The sequence below is a fragment of the Dromiciops gliroides genome, chromosome 2 (genome assembly GCF_019393635.1).
Source record: "Dromiciops gliroides isolate mDroGli1 chromosome 2, mDroGli1.pri, whole genome shotgun sequence".
NCBI lineage: Eukaryota > Metazoa > Chordata > Mammalia > Microbiotheria > Microbiotheriidae > Dromiciops > Dromiciops gliroides.
In genome coordinates this window covers 649,008,844-649,022,915 of record NC_057862.1, presented here as the reverse complement: position 1 = coordinate 649,022,915, position 14,072 = coordinate 649,008,844, and the positions used below count along the sequence as shown (strand labels likewise).

At 49.0% G+C, this 14,072-nt stretch overlaps 1 protein-coding gene across 1 annotated transcript; it reads left to right on the top strand.

Annotated features, from left to right (window-relative positions):
• The first annotated feature begins 591 nt into the window (after positions 1 to 591).
• SLC22A31 (solute carrier family 22 member 31) lies at positions 592 to 14,069 on the top strand. Its single transcript, XM_043980183.1, has 8 exons — positions 592 to 690; positions 948 to 1,102; positions 1,678 to 1,846; positions 5,756 to 5,880; positions 10,219 to 10,327; positions 11,240 to 11,454; positions 12,590 to 12,701; positions 13,636 to 14,069. The coding sequence occupies exons 1-8, from the start codon at positions 632 to 634 to the stop codon at positions 14,054 to 14,056; spliced, it is 1,365 nt and encodes a 454-aa protein (XP_043836118.1). The 5' UTR covers positions 592 to 631; the 3' UTR covers positions 14,057 to 14,069.
• Positions 14,070 to 14,072: the final 3 nt, after the last annotated feature.

Below are 14,072 nucleotides of genomic sequence, written 5' to 3'. Positions count from 1 at the left end.
CAGTGTTTCCTTTGATAATCCCCTGGCCCATAGCTGTGCCGGGATGAGGGTGGGGGAAAACTGAGGCAAGGAGAGGAAGGATTTTCTGCCTCTGTAAAACAAGGGGAATTGGATGAGATGGAGTGGCCTGAATGCCCAAGTTACACAATTGTAATCATACAATAATAATTGACCCAATCGGGATTCACAGCCAGGCCTTCTAAGTCCAGGTGTAGCATTCTCTTGACTATAGCACTAGATGGGGTGGCAGGGGAGGGTTGGTTTTGTTTTTTTTTGGAGGGGGAGCTGTATTGATTAGGTATAAATGGAGAGGGTATTGGAATGTGAGTCAGGAGGTGTGGGTTCTAATGTGGGCCCTGCCAACTGTGTGACCATAAGCACGTCACGTCAGCTCTGTAAAAAGAAACCACTGAACAGGTCCTTTCCAGCTTGAGACTTTGTGATTATTCTCCCACTGGGGAACACATGGATGAGATAGTGTCTGGCCCTGTATTGCCCCTGGGTCTGGGGGATGGGAGTGGGTGGGAAATGGAAGGCTTGGTCACTATGTGACCATTACAGGCAGGTCCTCTGTATTCTCCTACAGTGGAATCTCGTGTGTGAGGACCGATGGAAGGTGCCCCTGGAGCAGATGAGTTACCTTCTGGGCTGGTTGTTGGGTTGTGTGACCCTAGGCTCAGCCTCTGACCGGTAAGGGTCCCTGCCCTTCCCCCCTCTCTTCTCCCCAGCCTGGAAGGAGATAGTTCCCTTCTAGGGGGTCACTTCCCCTCAGTGGCAATCCTCATTCTGTGAACACCCTGTGGTGCTGAGCTCTGCCAGGCACAAGGATTTCCACCACAGCACTTATGCCCACTGCCAGTTTAGCTGGCACCCCCAAACTCTTGGCCCAAATGCTGACCCTCCCTCTCTTTCCCTGGCCCTATCTCACCAACCCTTTGTGCCTGTAGGTTTGGCCGCCGAGCCATCTTTGTGACCTCCCTGGCTCTGGCCACAGTGCTGGGGAGTGGGGTGGCCCTGGCGATCAGTTACCTGATGCTGCTGTCCCTGAGGCTGCTCTATGGGGTCGCCCTGGCTGGTGCCTTCATCTCCCTCTACGTGGCCCGTGAGTATAGGGGTATCAGAGGTTTTGGAGAGTCTGGCTCACCCACTCCCTGCTTTGGAAGATAGAGTAGTGTCATGGCAAGGCTGTCAGACTGGGAGTCAGAACATGGGTTCAAGTCTCATCCTTGATCCTTATGAGCCGGGAAGACAAAGGGGAAAAGCAGCTTCATCTCTGGCGTGTGTGTGTGTGTGTGTGTGTGTGTGTGTGTGTGTGTGTGTGTGTGTGTGTGTGAGGGTGGAGATTGGGGCTCTCAAGGCATGAGCAGAGGGGAGGAATGCCTTTCCTGTTTGTACAGTGGGCTCGAGTGTTTGCCCGCAGAAGGACCGAGTGTTCCTGGCTCTGATGTTGTAAGATTTCTCTGGGAATGGAGATGGTGTACATTGGTTCCAGACCCTCTTCTGTCCCAGGAGGGTGAGAACGATGGGGGCTAAGTGGGGCCCAAGTTGGGAAAGTTGCTGCTTGATGGAGGAAGAGAAGAAGGCCAAAGTGACCTCCCCTAGGAGGCCAACCTGTCCTTGATTCAGGCCTGCCCCTTGGTGTCATCTCCCCATCCACGGTCTCATCCCTCCTGGCAGGGCTGGAGCTTTGTGACCCTGACCACCGCCTCCCCTTCTCCATGGTGGCTGGCCTCTTCTTCGTGGCTGGGACGATCCTGCTGCCAGGGCTGGCGGCCATATGTAGAGACTGGAGGCTCCTCCAGGGGCTGGTGACCCTCATCCTGGGCCTGATGCTGTTCTTCTTGGGGTGAGTGCCCTTCAGGGATGCTGGCCTCCCTTCACCCTGGTACCCTTGGGCAGGGGCAGACAGAGAGGTCCTCAGGCTTCTGGGCTGGAGCCAGGAGAGAGTGACACATGAGGTGTGATCAGAAAGGTGCTAAACTAAGAAGCTGTGGCCTTGGCTCTTGACCCTGACTCTCATCTTGTCTTTGAGCAAGTGGATTCCTCTCTCTGGACCTTAATTTCCTCATCTGTAATCATTGAAGTTCACATTTCTATAGTGCTTTAAGGTTCACAAAGCACTTTCCTCCTAAAAGCCCTGTGAGGTAGGTGGTGTGAGCATCCCCATGCCCATTTTACAGATGAGAAGCCTGAGGGTTAGAAGGACTAATGCAGGGCTGCCTTCTTCCCAGTCTAATGCAGCATTCTTTCCATTGTTCCTCACCTTTTGTGGTTTATCTGGGGCCACCTTTACCATGAAGCCTTCCTCAATCCCCCCAGATGGAAGTGACCTTCTGGTAGACAGCTGGGTGGAAAAAATGAATAGTGTTAGATTTGGAGCCAGGAAGATCTGAATTCAATCCTGGTCTCAGGCACTTTCTAGATATGTGACCCTGGGCAAGCCACTTAACTGGCCTACCTCAGTTTCCTCATCTGCAAAAATGGGGCTAGAGAAATAAGTAAGTAAATAACAGGGAAGTGGGGAAAAGTTGGCACCTACCTCCCAGGGCTGTTGTTGTAAAAGGAGGATCAAATGAGGTAGTATTTGCAAAGTGCTTGCATGCCTTCCTTTAAAAAGCTCTAGATAAAAGCTAGCTGTTGTTGATCATCATTAAATCACTTCAACTTCTGTCAGTCTCAGTTCCCTAATCTATAAAATGGGGATAATAATAGCACTTCCCTTCAAGGATTGTTGTGAGGATCGAGTGAAATAATATATGGGAAGTACTTTGCAAACCTTCAAGTGGTATCAAAGTGCTGGCTCTTATATGGAGGATTAAGTCACATGCTGGATCTCCCCATCACTCAGGACAGTTCCATTTCTCTAGTTCTCAACCGGGTCTATCTGACTGTAACCTCCCATCATTCCATGCCTTCCTATGCCATGCCACTCTCAAACCCATTCTTTGCCCTCATCAAGACTTCCAAACTCCCATCCCTCTGTCCCTCCTCAGGTCTTCACCCCTACCTACTCCCACTTGACTTTTCTCCCTTTCCAGTCTTGACCCCATTGTTGGCCATTTAAATTCTGTACCATTCCCTGCTCTCCAGTCCCTCGCTCCTTCCCCTTTGGCTGCCCATCCCTTGCCATGCTTCAGTCCTGGGTTACTCCTCCAGCTCCCACCCACCATCTGCTTTCTCTGCTCCTCTGTGTGAAGCTGCTCAAAGGGGCATCATGAATGAAATCACACCACCAGCCCATCCCTGTATGGGCCACAGTGAGTATTCATGGCAGCTAACTAAAGCTGGGCCCTCATTTCAGCAAGGTGAAATGAGGGCCCTTCTCCCCTAATTGAGTCCTGATCATGTCTCTCATCACACGTTTTCTCTAATTTTCCCTTCTCTTCTCAATCCTCCCTCACCTCTCCCTCCTTTCTCTCAGGTGAGAGCCTCACTTCTTGGACTGAGAAAATATAATAGCCATTTAGCCTGAGCTCTCTCTTCTCCCCTTCTCTTTATCTCAAACCCCACCTCCCACCCTCTCCTCCTCCCCAGTGTCTGTCAGTGAGGTGGCCCCCTGCATGGCTGTGGCCAACCCCTCTGCCTGTGTCCATCCTGTCTCTAGCAGCTTGCATCCTCCTTCTCTGTCTTATTTCCCATCTCTCCCTATCTGTGGGTGCTGCCTTCAAACATTTCCAAACCTCCTCATCCTTAAAAAGCCTTCACCAGACTCTCTTATCCCTTCAAGATATCGTCCTATATTTCTTTTCACTTCAGTTAAACTAGAAATAAGCTGAATATTTTCACTGCCCCCATTTCCTCTCCTCTTTTGGTATTCTCAGTCCTTTGTAATCTGATTGCTGATTTCATCATTTGATTGAATCTGCTCCTTCTGAAGTTACCAGTGATCTTTTGGTTGCCAAACCTGATAGGATTTTTTTCCAGCCTTTGTGCTTTCTTAACCCATCTGACACTGCTGATCTCCCTCTCTTACTAGGTCCCCTTTCTTCTGTGGGTTTTAATCATATTATTCTTTCCTGTTTTTTTCCGACTTGTGTGTCAGTTCCTTCCCATCCTCCTTTACTTGCTCATCACTCACATCAGGTCCCCTAAATGTGAATGTTACCAAGGCTCTGTACCGAATTCCCTCTTCTTGTCTCCTCGTCTCATTTCTGTCTCTGTCACTCATCAGCTCAATGATCATCGCTATGCTGATGACTCCCAGATCACTCACTATATCTAGCCCCAGAATCTCCCCTGAGTTTTAGTTGCCAAAGGGTGTGTCCTGAAGACATCTCAAGTGTAAAATATCTAAAATAGAACTCATTTTCTTCCCTTCAAACCTAGCCCTCTTCCAATCTAACCCATTTCTGCCAAAGGCACCACCATCTTTCCCATCTCTCAGATCTGTAACCTCAACATTATTCTCAGCTGTGCACTCTCCCTCCCCTCTGATATCCAAGCAGTTGCTTAATCTTATCTTTTCTACCTCCATAGGATCTCTTATATGCAATCATTTCGTTCTACTCTCACAGCAAGCTCCTTGGTTCAGGTGTTCATCATCTCTTGTTTAGATTGGTGCAACAGACTTGCCTTTCCTGAGCCCCCCAACTCCCTAACTACTCTCTATTGCACCTCTTTGTATTTTTTATTCTTGTCTGTCTACATCCTTGTTCTCTCCTTTGTTCAAAAGAGCTCCTTGTGAATAGGGATTGTTTCATCCTATTTGTATTTCTAGGGCCCAGCCCAGTGCTAACACATAGTAGGTGCTTAATAAATCAAGGTTACCCTTGTACCCTTGTTGATCGACACCCTACCATGCAGTTATGGATTCAGAGCTAGAAGGGGACCATTGAAATGATTGAGTCTAAGCCCCTCATTTTATAAAAGAGGAAAGTGAGGTCCAGAAAGAACTTACTCTGGGCTTGTTTAACACATCTGTTTGTCTTTGATGAGGTGACAGGATCATAAAATCATAGATTTAGTGATGGAAGGAACCACAGAGACCATCAAGTCCAACCCCCTTATATGTGATTAGCAAAAGCTTAGGTTAAGTGACTTGACCAGGGTAACTTAGCTAGTAAGTATCTGAGGCAGGATTTGAACCCAACTTTTACTGACTTAAACCCAGTCTCTTCTGGCTCTAAAAGTCCAGGAGACAGACTCTTAGCTGCTATGGGACAAGATGTGAAAGCGTCTAAGGCTCTGACCTTGTTTCTTTTCTTTCTTTTCTTTTTTTTTTTTGCAGGGCAATAGGGGTTAAATGACTTGTCCAGGGTCACACAGCTAGTAAGTGTCAAGTTTCTGAGGCCACATTTGAACTCAGGTCCTCCTGAATTCAGGGCTAGTGCTCTATCCACTGCACCACCTAGCTGCCCACTGACCTTGTTTCTTTTTTCTTTTTTTCTTTTCTTTTTTTTGGTGAGGCAATTGGGGTTAAGTGACTTGCCCAGGGTCACACAGCTAGTAAGTGTTAAGTGTCTGAGGCCGGATTTGAACTCAGGTACTCCTGACTCCAGGGCCAGTGCTCTATCTACTGCACCACCTAGCTGCCCCCTTGACCTTGTTTCTTAATGAAGGTTCCTGTGGAAAATCTATCTTGGTCTGAGCCAGGTTTGCGAGCAGAGGAGTTACCACAACATCCTGGGTCCCTGTGGCTTTACTGAGTGTGACAGGACCCCTGAAGGAGGTTGGGGGTGGGTGGGAGTAGCTCAAGAAGCACAGAGGCCTGAAGGAACTTGAACAATACCCTCCACTCTGTGTCATGTACTTGCAGATTTCCTTCCCTGTTCCCAGAGTCCCCCAGATGGCTGGTAGCTACTTGGCAGCTGGACAGAGCCAAGGAGATCCTGTGGCACTTGGCAGGGGCCCACCTCAACCCCAAGGACTCTACCTTAGAGGGTGAGACCCCTAGCCCTGAGTTATTTCCTGTCATCTCTCATCTCCATGCCTTTGCATTGGCTGTCCCCCATGCTGGGAATGCACTTCCTCCTTATGTCTGAGAATTCCTAGTTTCTTTCCAAACTCAGTTCAGTTGTCACCTCCTACATAAGGCGTCTCTTGATCCTCCTCCATCCCTCCAAAAGGATGACTTTGTCTTTATTTTGCAGATATATACATGTATATATATTCATACACACATATATGCATGGGCATATACTATGTATATATACACAAATACATACACACATGATACATACATATACCATACATACACACATGTATATATTTATGAACACACATATATATATACATATACATACACACATATACACAGTATTATATGTGTACATGTTTCTCCCTGTTCCTCCCTCCCCAAAGAAGATAATGTTTTGACGGTTATTTTAGTTTTTTCTCTTTATTTCTCATACCTAGTGGAGAATCTGGCACATAACAACAATGATTAATAATAACCAACATTTATATAATGCTTTTCAAGGTGATTTAGTATGCATTGCCTTGTCTTACTTCACAGCAGTAATCCTGTCATTGACATTAATGTTTTTTGGATGGATGGATGGGTGCATGGGTGGATGGATAGATGGATGGATGGATGGGTGGATGGTTGCATGGATGGATGGGTAGATGGGTAGATGGGTGGATGAGTGGATGGATGGATAGGTAGATGGATGGGTGTATGGATAGATAAATGAATGGTTGAATGGGTGGATGGGTGCATGGATGGATGGATGGATAGATGAATGGATGGGTGCATGGGTGGATGAGTGGATGGATGGATGGGTGGATGGGTGGGTGGATAGATGGATGGGTGGATGGGCGGGTGGATAGATGGATGATGGATGGATGGGTGCATGGGTGAATGGATGGATGGATAAATAGGTGGGTGGATGAATGGGTGGATGGATGAATGGATAGATTGATGGGTGCATGGGTGGATGGATAGATGGATGGATGGGTAGATGGTTACATGGATGGATGAGTACATGGGTGGATGGGTGGATGGATGGATGGATGGGTGCATGGATGGATGGATGGATGGATAGATGAATGGATGGGTACATGGATGGATGGATGGATGGATGGATGGATGGATGGATGGATGGATGGATGGATGGATAGATGGATGCATGGGTGGATGGGTAGATGGATGGATAAGTAGGTGGATGGATGAATGGATGGATGGGTGGATGGATATATGGATTATGGATGAATGGATAGATGGATGGATGGATAGATGGATGGATGGATGCATGGGTGGATGGGTAGATGGATAGATAAGTAGGTGGATGGATGAATGGATGGATGGGTGGATGGATATATGGATGATGGATGAATGGATGGGTGCATGGATGGATAAGTAGGTGAATGGATGAATGGATGGATGGGTGGATAGATGCATGGGTGGATGGGTAGATGGATGGATAAGTAGGTGGATGGATGAATGGATAGATTGATGGGTGCATGGATAGATAGATGGATGGGTGCATGGATGGATAGGTGAATGGATGGATGGATTCCAGGAAGAAGAGGCTCCTGGGCATTGAGGCAGGAGGAACAGGAGGAAAGTCCCTAGGCTAAGCAAGGGTAGGGGTCACTGGGGGCAACCCTTAGTTCACATATAGTAGCTCCTGAATAGCAGGCATTGGCAGAGATGAGCTTCCCAGTTATCTAAGGTCTAAATTCTTAAACTGTGGGGGTCATGAAAAATGTGTTAACAGTAAAAGGTTATGTATACCTATTTTATATACTTACATCCCTGGGGGTCATATAAAACTTTCTCAGGTGAAAAGGGGTCTCGAGTGGAAAAAGCTCAGTCCTGCTTTACAGGAGTGAATACAGAGCTAGGACTTGGGGGCCAAGACCACCTGGATGCCTCATAGGTTGTGCTGCCCTGGGTGAGTCGCTTCTTCTCTCTTGGCCCCCATGCCCCATTTTACAAAAAGGACTGATAACATGTCGCCCTTGCTGGACAGAGCTGGCGCAAAGTTTAATTCACGACATAAATGCCTATTATTGCTACTGCCATTTACAAGGCCCTTTCCTACGTATCATCCCCTGTGATTCTCATGGAAGTGGGTGATGTATGCAGAGCAAGAATCATGAATCCCATTTGGTGGTTAAGAACATGGCTCAGAGGGGCAGCTAGGTGGCGCAGTGGATAGAGCACCGGCCTTGGAGTCAGTAGTACCTGAGTTCAAATCCGGCCTCAGACACTTAACACTTACTAGCTGTGTGACCCTGGGCAAGTCACTTAACCCCAATTGCCTCACTTTAAAAAAAAAAAAAAGAACACAGCTCAGAGATGTGAAGCGGCTTGCCCGAGGTGGCCCAGCAGAATGGCAAAGCTAGGCCTCAAACCCAGCTTTTTCCACTCCCGGTCCATTCATCTCTGCACCATGCTTCCTGGAGCTAGTCAAGGAGGACCATGTGAAGAAAGAGCCCATAGAATCTAGAAGGACAATAGGGAGTGAGATAAAATGCACTCAAATGAAGGCCATCGGGAAACTCTAAAAAATCAGTCGTGGTGCTGGAGAAGATAATGCAACGTGCTTCCTTCCTTTCCTTGGATTGGTGGGGGACCAGGGGCATGGAATGTTGCATACACTGTCAGACAGGGTTCCGGTGTCAAGTGGCTTTTTTTTTTTTTTTGACAGGGCAATGGGGGTTAAGTGACTTGCCCAGAGTCACACAACTAGTAAATGTCAAGTGTCTGAGGCCAGATTTGAACTTAGGTACTCCTGAATCCAGGGTCGGTGCTTTATCCACTGCGCCACCTAGCTGCGCCCCCCCCCCCCCCGGCCCCGTGTCAGGTAGCTTTAGCTTTGCTGATTTTATTTGTTAAAAAGGAAGGCTCCCCCTCTGGTATCAGCAAAGGACTTGGATGTAGCAACAAAAGACACCAAGAAAACTTGGATCTTTTAAAGATCTAAACCAGCCATGGCCTCAGGAGAACCAAATTTTGAGTTTCCCCTTTGCCACTTCCTAGTAGTGTGATCCTGGACAAGTCACTCCCTTATCCTCTCTGAGCTGCAGTCTTCTCCATGATCCACCTCACAGAATTACTGTGAGGAACCCAAGTAAGATCATTCATGTAAAGTGTTCTCAAGACCATAAGGCAAAATAAAGATGTTTTTCAGTCATGTCTGACCCTTTTGGGGTTTTCTTGGCAGAGATATTTAAGTAGTTTGACATTTCCTTCTCCAGTTCATTTTATAGATGAGGAAACTGAGGCAAACAGGGTCGAGTGACTTGCCCAGGGTCACACAGCTACTAAGTGTCTGAGGCCAGCTTTGAACTCAGGAAGATAAGTCTTCCTGACTCTAGGGTCAGCATTCTATCCACTGTGCCACCTAACTGTCCCCAGAATAAAGATGCTAGCTGTTACTAATGATTAGCATTTAGAGAATACTTTAAACTTTGTGAAGCTCCCCACAGATATCTCATTTGATCCTTATAACCATCCTGAGAAGTCAGTGCTATCAGGATCCCCATTTTACGGTTGAGTAAACTGAGGCAGACAAAATTAAGGGACTTGCCCAGGGTCACACATAGGGTAAGTATCTGAGACTGGATTTGAACTCAGGTGTTTCTAACTCCAGGCCCAGCGCACTATCCACCGTAGCACCTAGCTGTCTTTATTATTATTAAAGCTTCAAGTGCTTTAGAAATGACAATGTGATGATGCTACCAGAGGTTGGATTTGAAGGCTTTTTGGGCAGGTGAAGGCGTAGGAAGAGGAGTAGGGCATACAGTTTCACAACATTTATTAAGCACTTGCTTTGTTGGAGAAACTGGGGATTCAAAGGCCATGACTGGCTTGGGTCTCTGGAAGCAGGAATGTGCAGGAGGTGTATTTAGGGAGAAGTCAGGCTGACAAGGGTAGTAATTGTGGAAGGGTACTTTTAGCTTAGGGGCATTGAATGCCAAGCTGAGGAATTATGTCAGAATCCCATCAACCATGAGAAGCTGTGTTAGAGAAAGCCCAGGGTGTGTGTGTGTGTGTGTGTGTGTGTGTGTGTGTACACATATCCCTGCACTCCTGAAGGTGGATGTTGAGGGGATGGGGAGATAATACACTGAGCTCCCCCAGTGGAATGTTCCTGGGTATTTCACTGAGACAGGAGAGCATCTGTTCCTCAGGGATCTACCCCCTATGAGGGGTTCACTATGACCCTTCCCTGCTGGGATCGGGTAGGGAACCTGGAGTTTTTCTCTTTCAGCCTTTTCATCATCTTCTCCTCAGGCTCAGTTAACTCTTTCCTTTCCTTGCACCCAAAGAGTTAGACGGGCCATCTGAGGGGAAGGCTTTGTCCCGATACCACTCCATCTTTGAGGTCTTCAGCACTCAGCTCATCTGGAGAAACATCCTCATTCTGGCCTTCACCACGTAAGGAAGTACCATGTTCGAGTGGGGGTCAGGGTGGGACTAAGTCCCACAGGGGTGCTGAGCTGCAGCGGCTGTGGGCAGGAGGAGGTTGGCACGTGGGGCACAGAGTCAGGTCAGAATTCAGAGCCGTCTTTGCCACTTACTAACATTGTGGGGCACCTCTCCTCTAGTCCTTGGCTATCTCATCTATAAATGGGGGATGATAATCCTCTGGACCTTCTCTCCAAAAGGGTAGTTGTGAGGGTGGCACTTAATGAACTGTAAATTACTATGTAATTGGGAGTTGTCGCTACTCTTCCTGGGTGCTTCTACCTTTTACGGCCTTGCTGGGCCCTTCCTTGGCCCCTCTGAGGAATTGATGCAGAGATGCCAATTTAAGTTCAGCATAAAGAAAAAAAACTCTCTGGCAATTGGGACTGTCCCAAAGTGGAATGGGGCTGCCTTGGGAGGTAGTGAGCTCCCCTCCATGGGAGGTGTTCAAGCAAAGGCCACCTGAGCATCTCTTGGGGACATCACCTATTCAAGCGCAGGGTTGTCTAGCTTTGGTGGGTGCTGGGTGCACTGACTCTAAGCAATCCCTGTGTTCAGACAAGGGAAGGATGCCCTTTCTCAGAACAATGCTTTAGATGCGCCAAATAAAACGCGCAGCATTGCAAAGGAAACCCAGGGTTAGTGAAAAAAAAGGTGTTTTTCCCATCTAAGTTCGTGGACCCCCCTGATATCTCCCCATGAACCTCGGGTTAAGAACCCCTGAACCAAGGTGACAGCTCAGAGATCCTCTTTCTATCCCCCATGGCAGCATCCTTAGCATCCTCCTGGGCCTGAGGTCATCCCACCCCCTCCAGGCCCCCCCCCACCTCACCAGGCCTCCCCCTGACCCACCAGGTCTCCCCCTGCCTCCTTTCCTTGCAGGTTGCTCGGGAATGGCATCCGGTACAGCTTCACGCAGAACCTGGCGCCCTATCTGCCCCACTTCTACCTGCCCTGTTTCCTGCTGGCTGGGCTAGAGGCAGCCGCCAGTCTCCTGCTGATCCCAATGGCCCAGTGCTGTGGCCGCCGGGCCAGTCTGCTCCTGTGGACCATACTCACCAGCTTGGCCTCCCTACTCCTTCTCTCCCTTGGCCAGTGTAAGAGGAAAGCAGGGTCTGGGGGGAGGGAGTGGCAGTGGCGGGCAGTCAGTGGCATCTTCAGGTTGGAAGAAGTCCATCCCCGGGGGCCCCGCTATTTTATTGATGGAGAATTTGACCCCAGAGAGGAGAGCTTGTCTACAGTTACACAGCCAGCCTGGGCCCCCGGAACCCCTCCCATCCAAGCATTCTTTCCACTGGCTCCTACCCCTTATGGGGTTTTCAGTCTAGTTGAGGAATTCAGAGGCCGAGGATGAAATCACTGGAGAACAGCTCGATGGCCTGCAGGGAGAGCTGGGCTGGGAACCTGAGGATCGGGGCTCACATTCCTCACCTGCCACCATCCTCTGCGTAACCTTGGACTAGGGGTGGAGTCAGGAATGCCCGGGTCCCATTCCAGCTCTGACACCTCCTAGCTTTGCAGCCCTGGGCAGTTCCTTTAGCCCCTCTCTGACTTAGTCTCCTCCTCTGCAAAATGGGCATAATAAGAAGAGCACCCATCAGGGGCAGCTAGGTGGCACAGTGGATAAAGTACCTGCCCTGGATTCAGGAGGACCTGGGTTCAAATCTGGCCTCAGACACTTGACGCTTACTAGCTGTGTGACCCTGGGCAAGTCACTTAACCCTCATTACCCTGCAAAAAAAAAAAAAGCACCCATCTCCTAGAATAGTTGTGAGGATCCAATGCGATAATACCTGTAAGGGCCTCTGGAAACCTCAAAGCATGATGTATGTGTTGCTATCATTATTAATCATTATTATTATTAGACAAATGACTTGAATTTTTCTGGTCCTTCTTATCATAACATGATCAGGTGACCAGATGACCTCCAAATTCCCTGTCAGCTTCAAATCTGTGCTCTTTTGATGGTTGGAATAATTGGGGGAGGCTTCCTAGAGGAGATGGAACTTGGGCTGGGAGCAGGACCTGCCACCAAGAGCCCTAAGCAGGGATTGGATCATGAGCCGAGTTCATGCCTTAGTCACCCCAGAGCAGGGGCAGAGGCTGGGGCGGGACCCTCCGTCCCTGGGGTTGTGGGATCTAGCAAAAGCAGAGGGTCAACCAGGGCTGGGAGAGGCCAAGGGCAGGGGTGGGGTGACCAGTGGTTCCAGTTCCCCCCTTGCTTCCCCTCAGACCTGCCAATCTGGACAGTGGTGTTTCTCTCCGGACTGGGGCTCCTGGCCTCCCAGGCTATGTCTGTACTTAGCATCTTCTTTACCAGCGAGATCCTCCCCACCGTGATTAGGTAAGCCAGGCCTTAAGCCCAGGGGCCCTAAGCCAGAAACTGGGGGGCCCCCACCTGCTTCTGAACAGAGCTATCCCTTCTTCTCACTTTTTGGTCCCTGCCTCCCCCAAAACATCTCTCCAATATCCTGATGCTGCCCCACACCCTAGCTTTGTAGTCTCCCTATGGGTCTTGTTCTAAAATCCCTGGGACAGGAAAAAGTTAAGAGTGAGTTTGTTCTGGGGGCGGGTCTGGGTCTCCTACATCCTGAATACTTTTGGTACCTGGGCCTGGGCCTGCTGGGGCAGGAGTGGAGGAGAGTGAGTTAGAGACCCCCTGGGGGGAGAATGTTTCCTTTTTTGTCTTTTTTCTTTTCTTTTCTTTCTTTCTTTCTTTCTTTCTTTCTTTCTTTCTTTCTTTCTTTCTTTCTTTCTTTCTTTCTTTCTTTCTTTCTTTCTTTCTTTCTTTCTTTCTTTCTCTTTCTTTCTTTCCTTCCTTCCTTCCTTCCTTTCCTTCCTTCCTTCCTTCCTTCCTTCCTTCCTTCCTTCCTTCCTTCCTTCCTTCCTTCCTTCCTTCCTTCCTTCCTTCCTTCCTTCCTTCCTTCCTTCCTTCCTTCCTTCCTTCCTTCTTTCTTTCTTTCTTTCTTTCTTTCTTTCTTTCTTTCTTTCTTTCTTTCTTTCTTTCTTTCTTTCTTTCTTTCTTTCTTTCTTTTTTGCTGGTGGGAGGGGAGGAGAAAGGGAGGAACAGAAGTTATTTTCCCAAAGTTTTTTCAGGTTTTTTCCCAGGCCTTCGCGTTTCTAGATGAAAGGCAGGAAAGACAAATTTGGCTCTAGGGCCGCCCCTCGCCCTGGCACTTGGGTTTTTGTCCCCGGGGTGAACACGAGTGAGAGTTTGCGGTTTTCCCTCTCACTTCTCCGTATTTCTGACCTCTGCCCCTGCCCCACATTTTCTTCAGAGGAGCCGGGCTGGGCCTCATCACGGCAGCTGGTTTCCTGGGCCAAGTGGCCACTCCCATCATGAGCATCTCCAACAACCGCGGCTTCTTCCTCCACCATGTGGTGTTTGCCTCTTTTGCCGTCCTGTCCATGCTCTGCATCCTGTTACTGCCTGAGAGCCGGGGCCGGGGCCTCCCGGAGTCCCTGGAGGAGGCTGAGGGCCAATGTGCCTCCCCACTTTCCCTGCCCCACTGGCGTCACCCCCAGGATCACCACCTGCCATTGCTCCTGCCCTCCCATAAGCAGACCTGCTATGGATGTCAGCAGTACTCCGGCCCAGCGGTCCCCTCCCGGAGGACTGTAGGCCAATGGCATCCGCCAGCCAGGGATCTCCTAGCAGGCCTAGACTCGAAGGCCCCACAGGAGCAGAGGCATGCCTGACCTAGAGGAATCCACC

Coding starts and splice junctions, on each gene's coding strand:
- SLC22A31 (XM_043980183.1), top strand. CDS start 632: ATGAGTTACCTTCTGGGCTGGTTGTTGGGTTGTGTGACCCTAGGCTCA. Junction 691..947: donor CTAGGCTCAGCCTCTGACCG/GTAAGGGTCCCT, acceptor TTGTGCCTGTAG/GTTTGGCCGCCGAGCCATCT. Junction 11,455..12,589: donor CCTTCTCTCCCTTGGCCAGT/GTAAGAGGAAAG, acceptor GCTTCCCCTCAG/ACCTGCCAATCTGGACAGTG.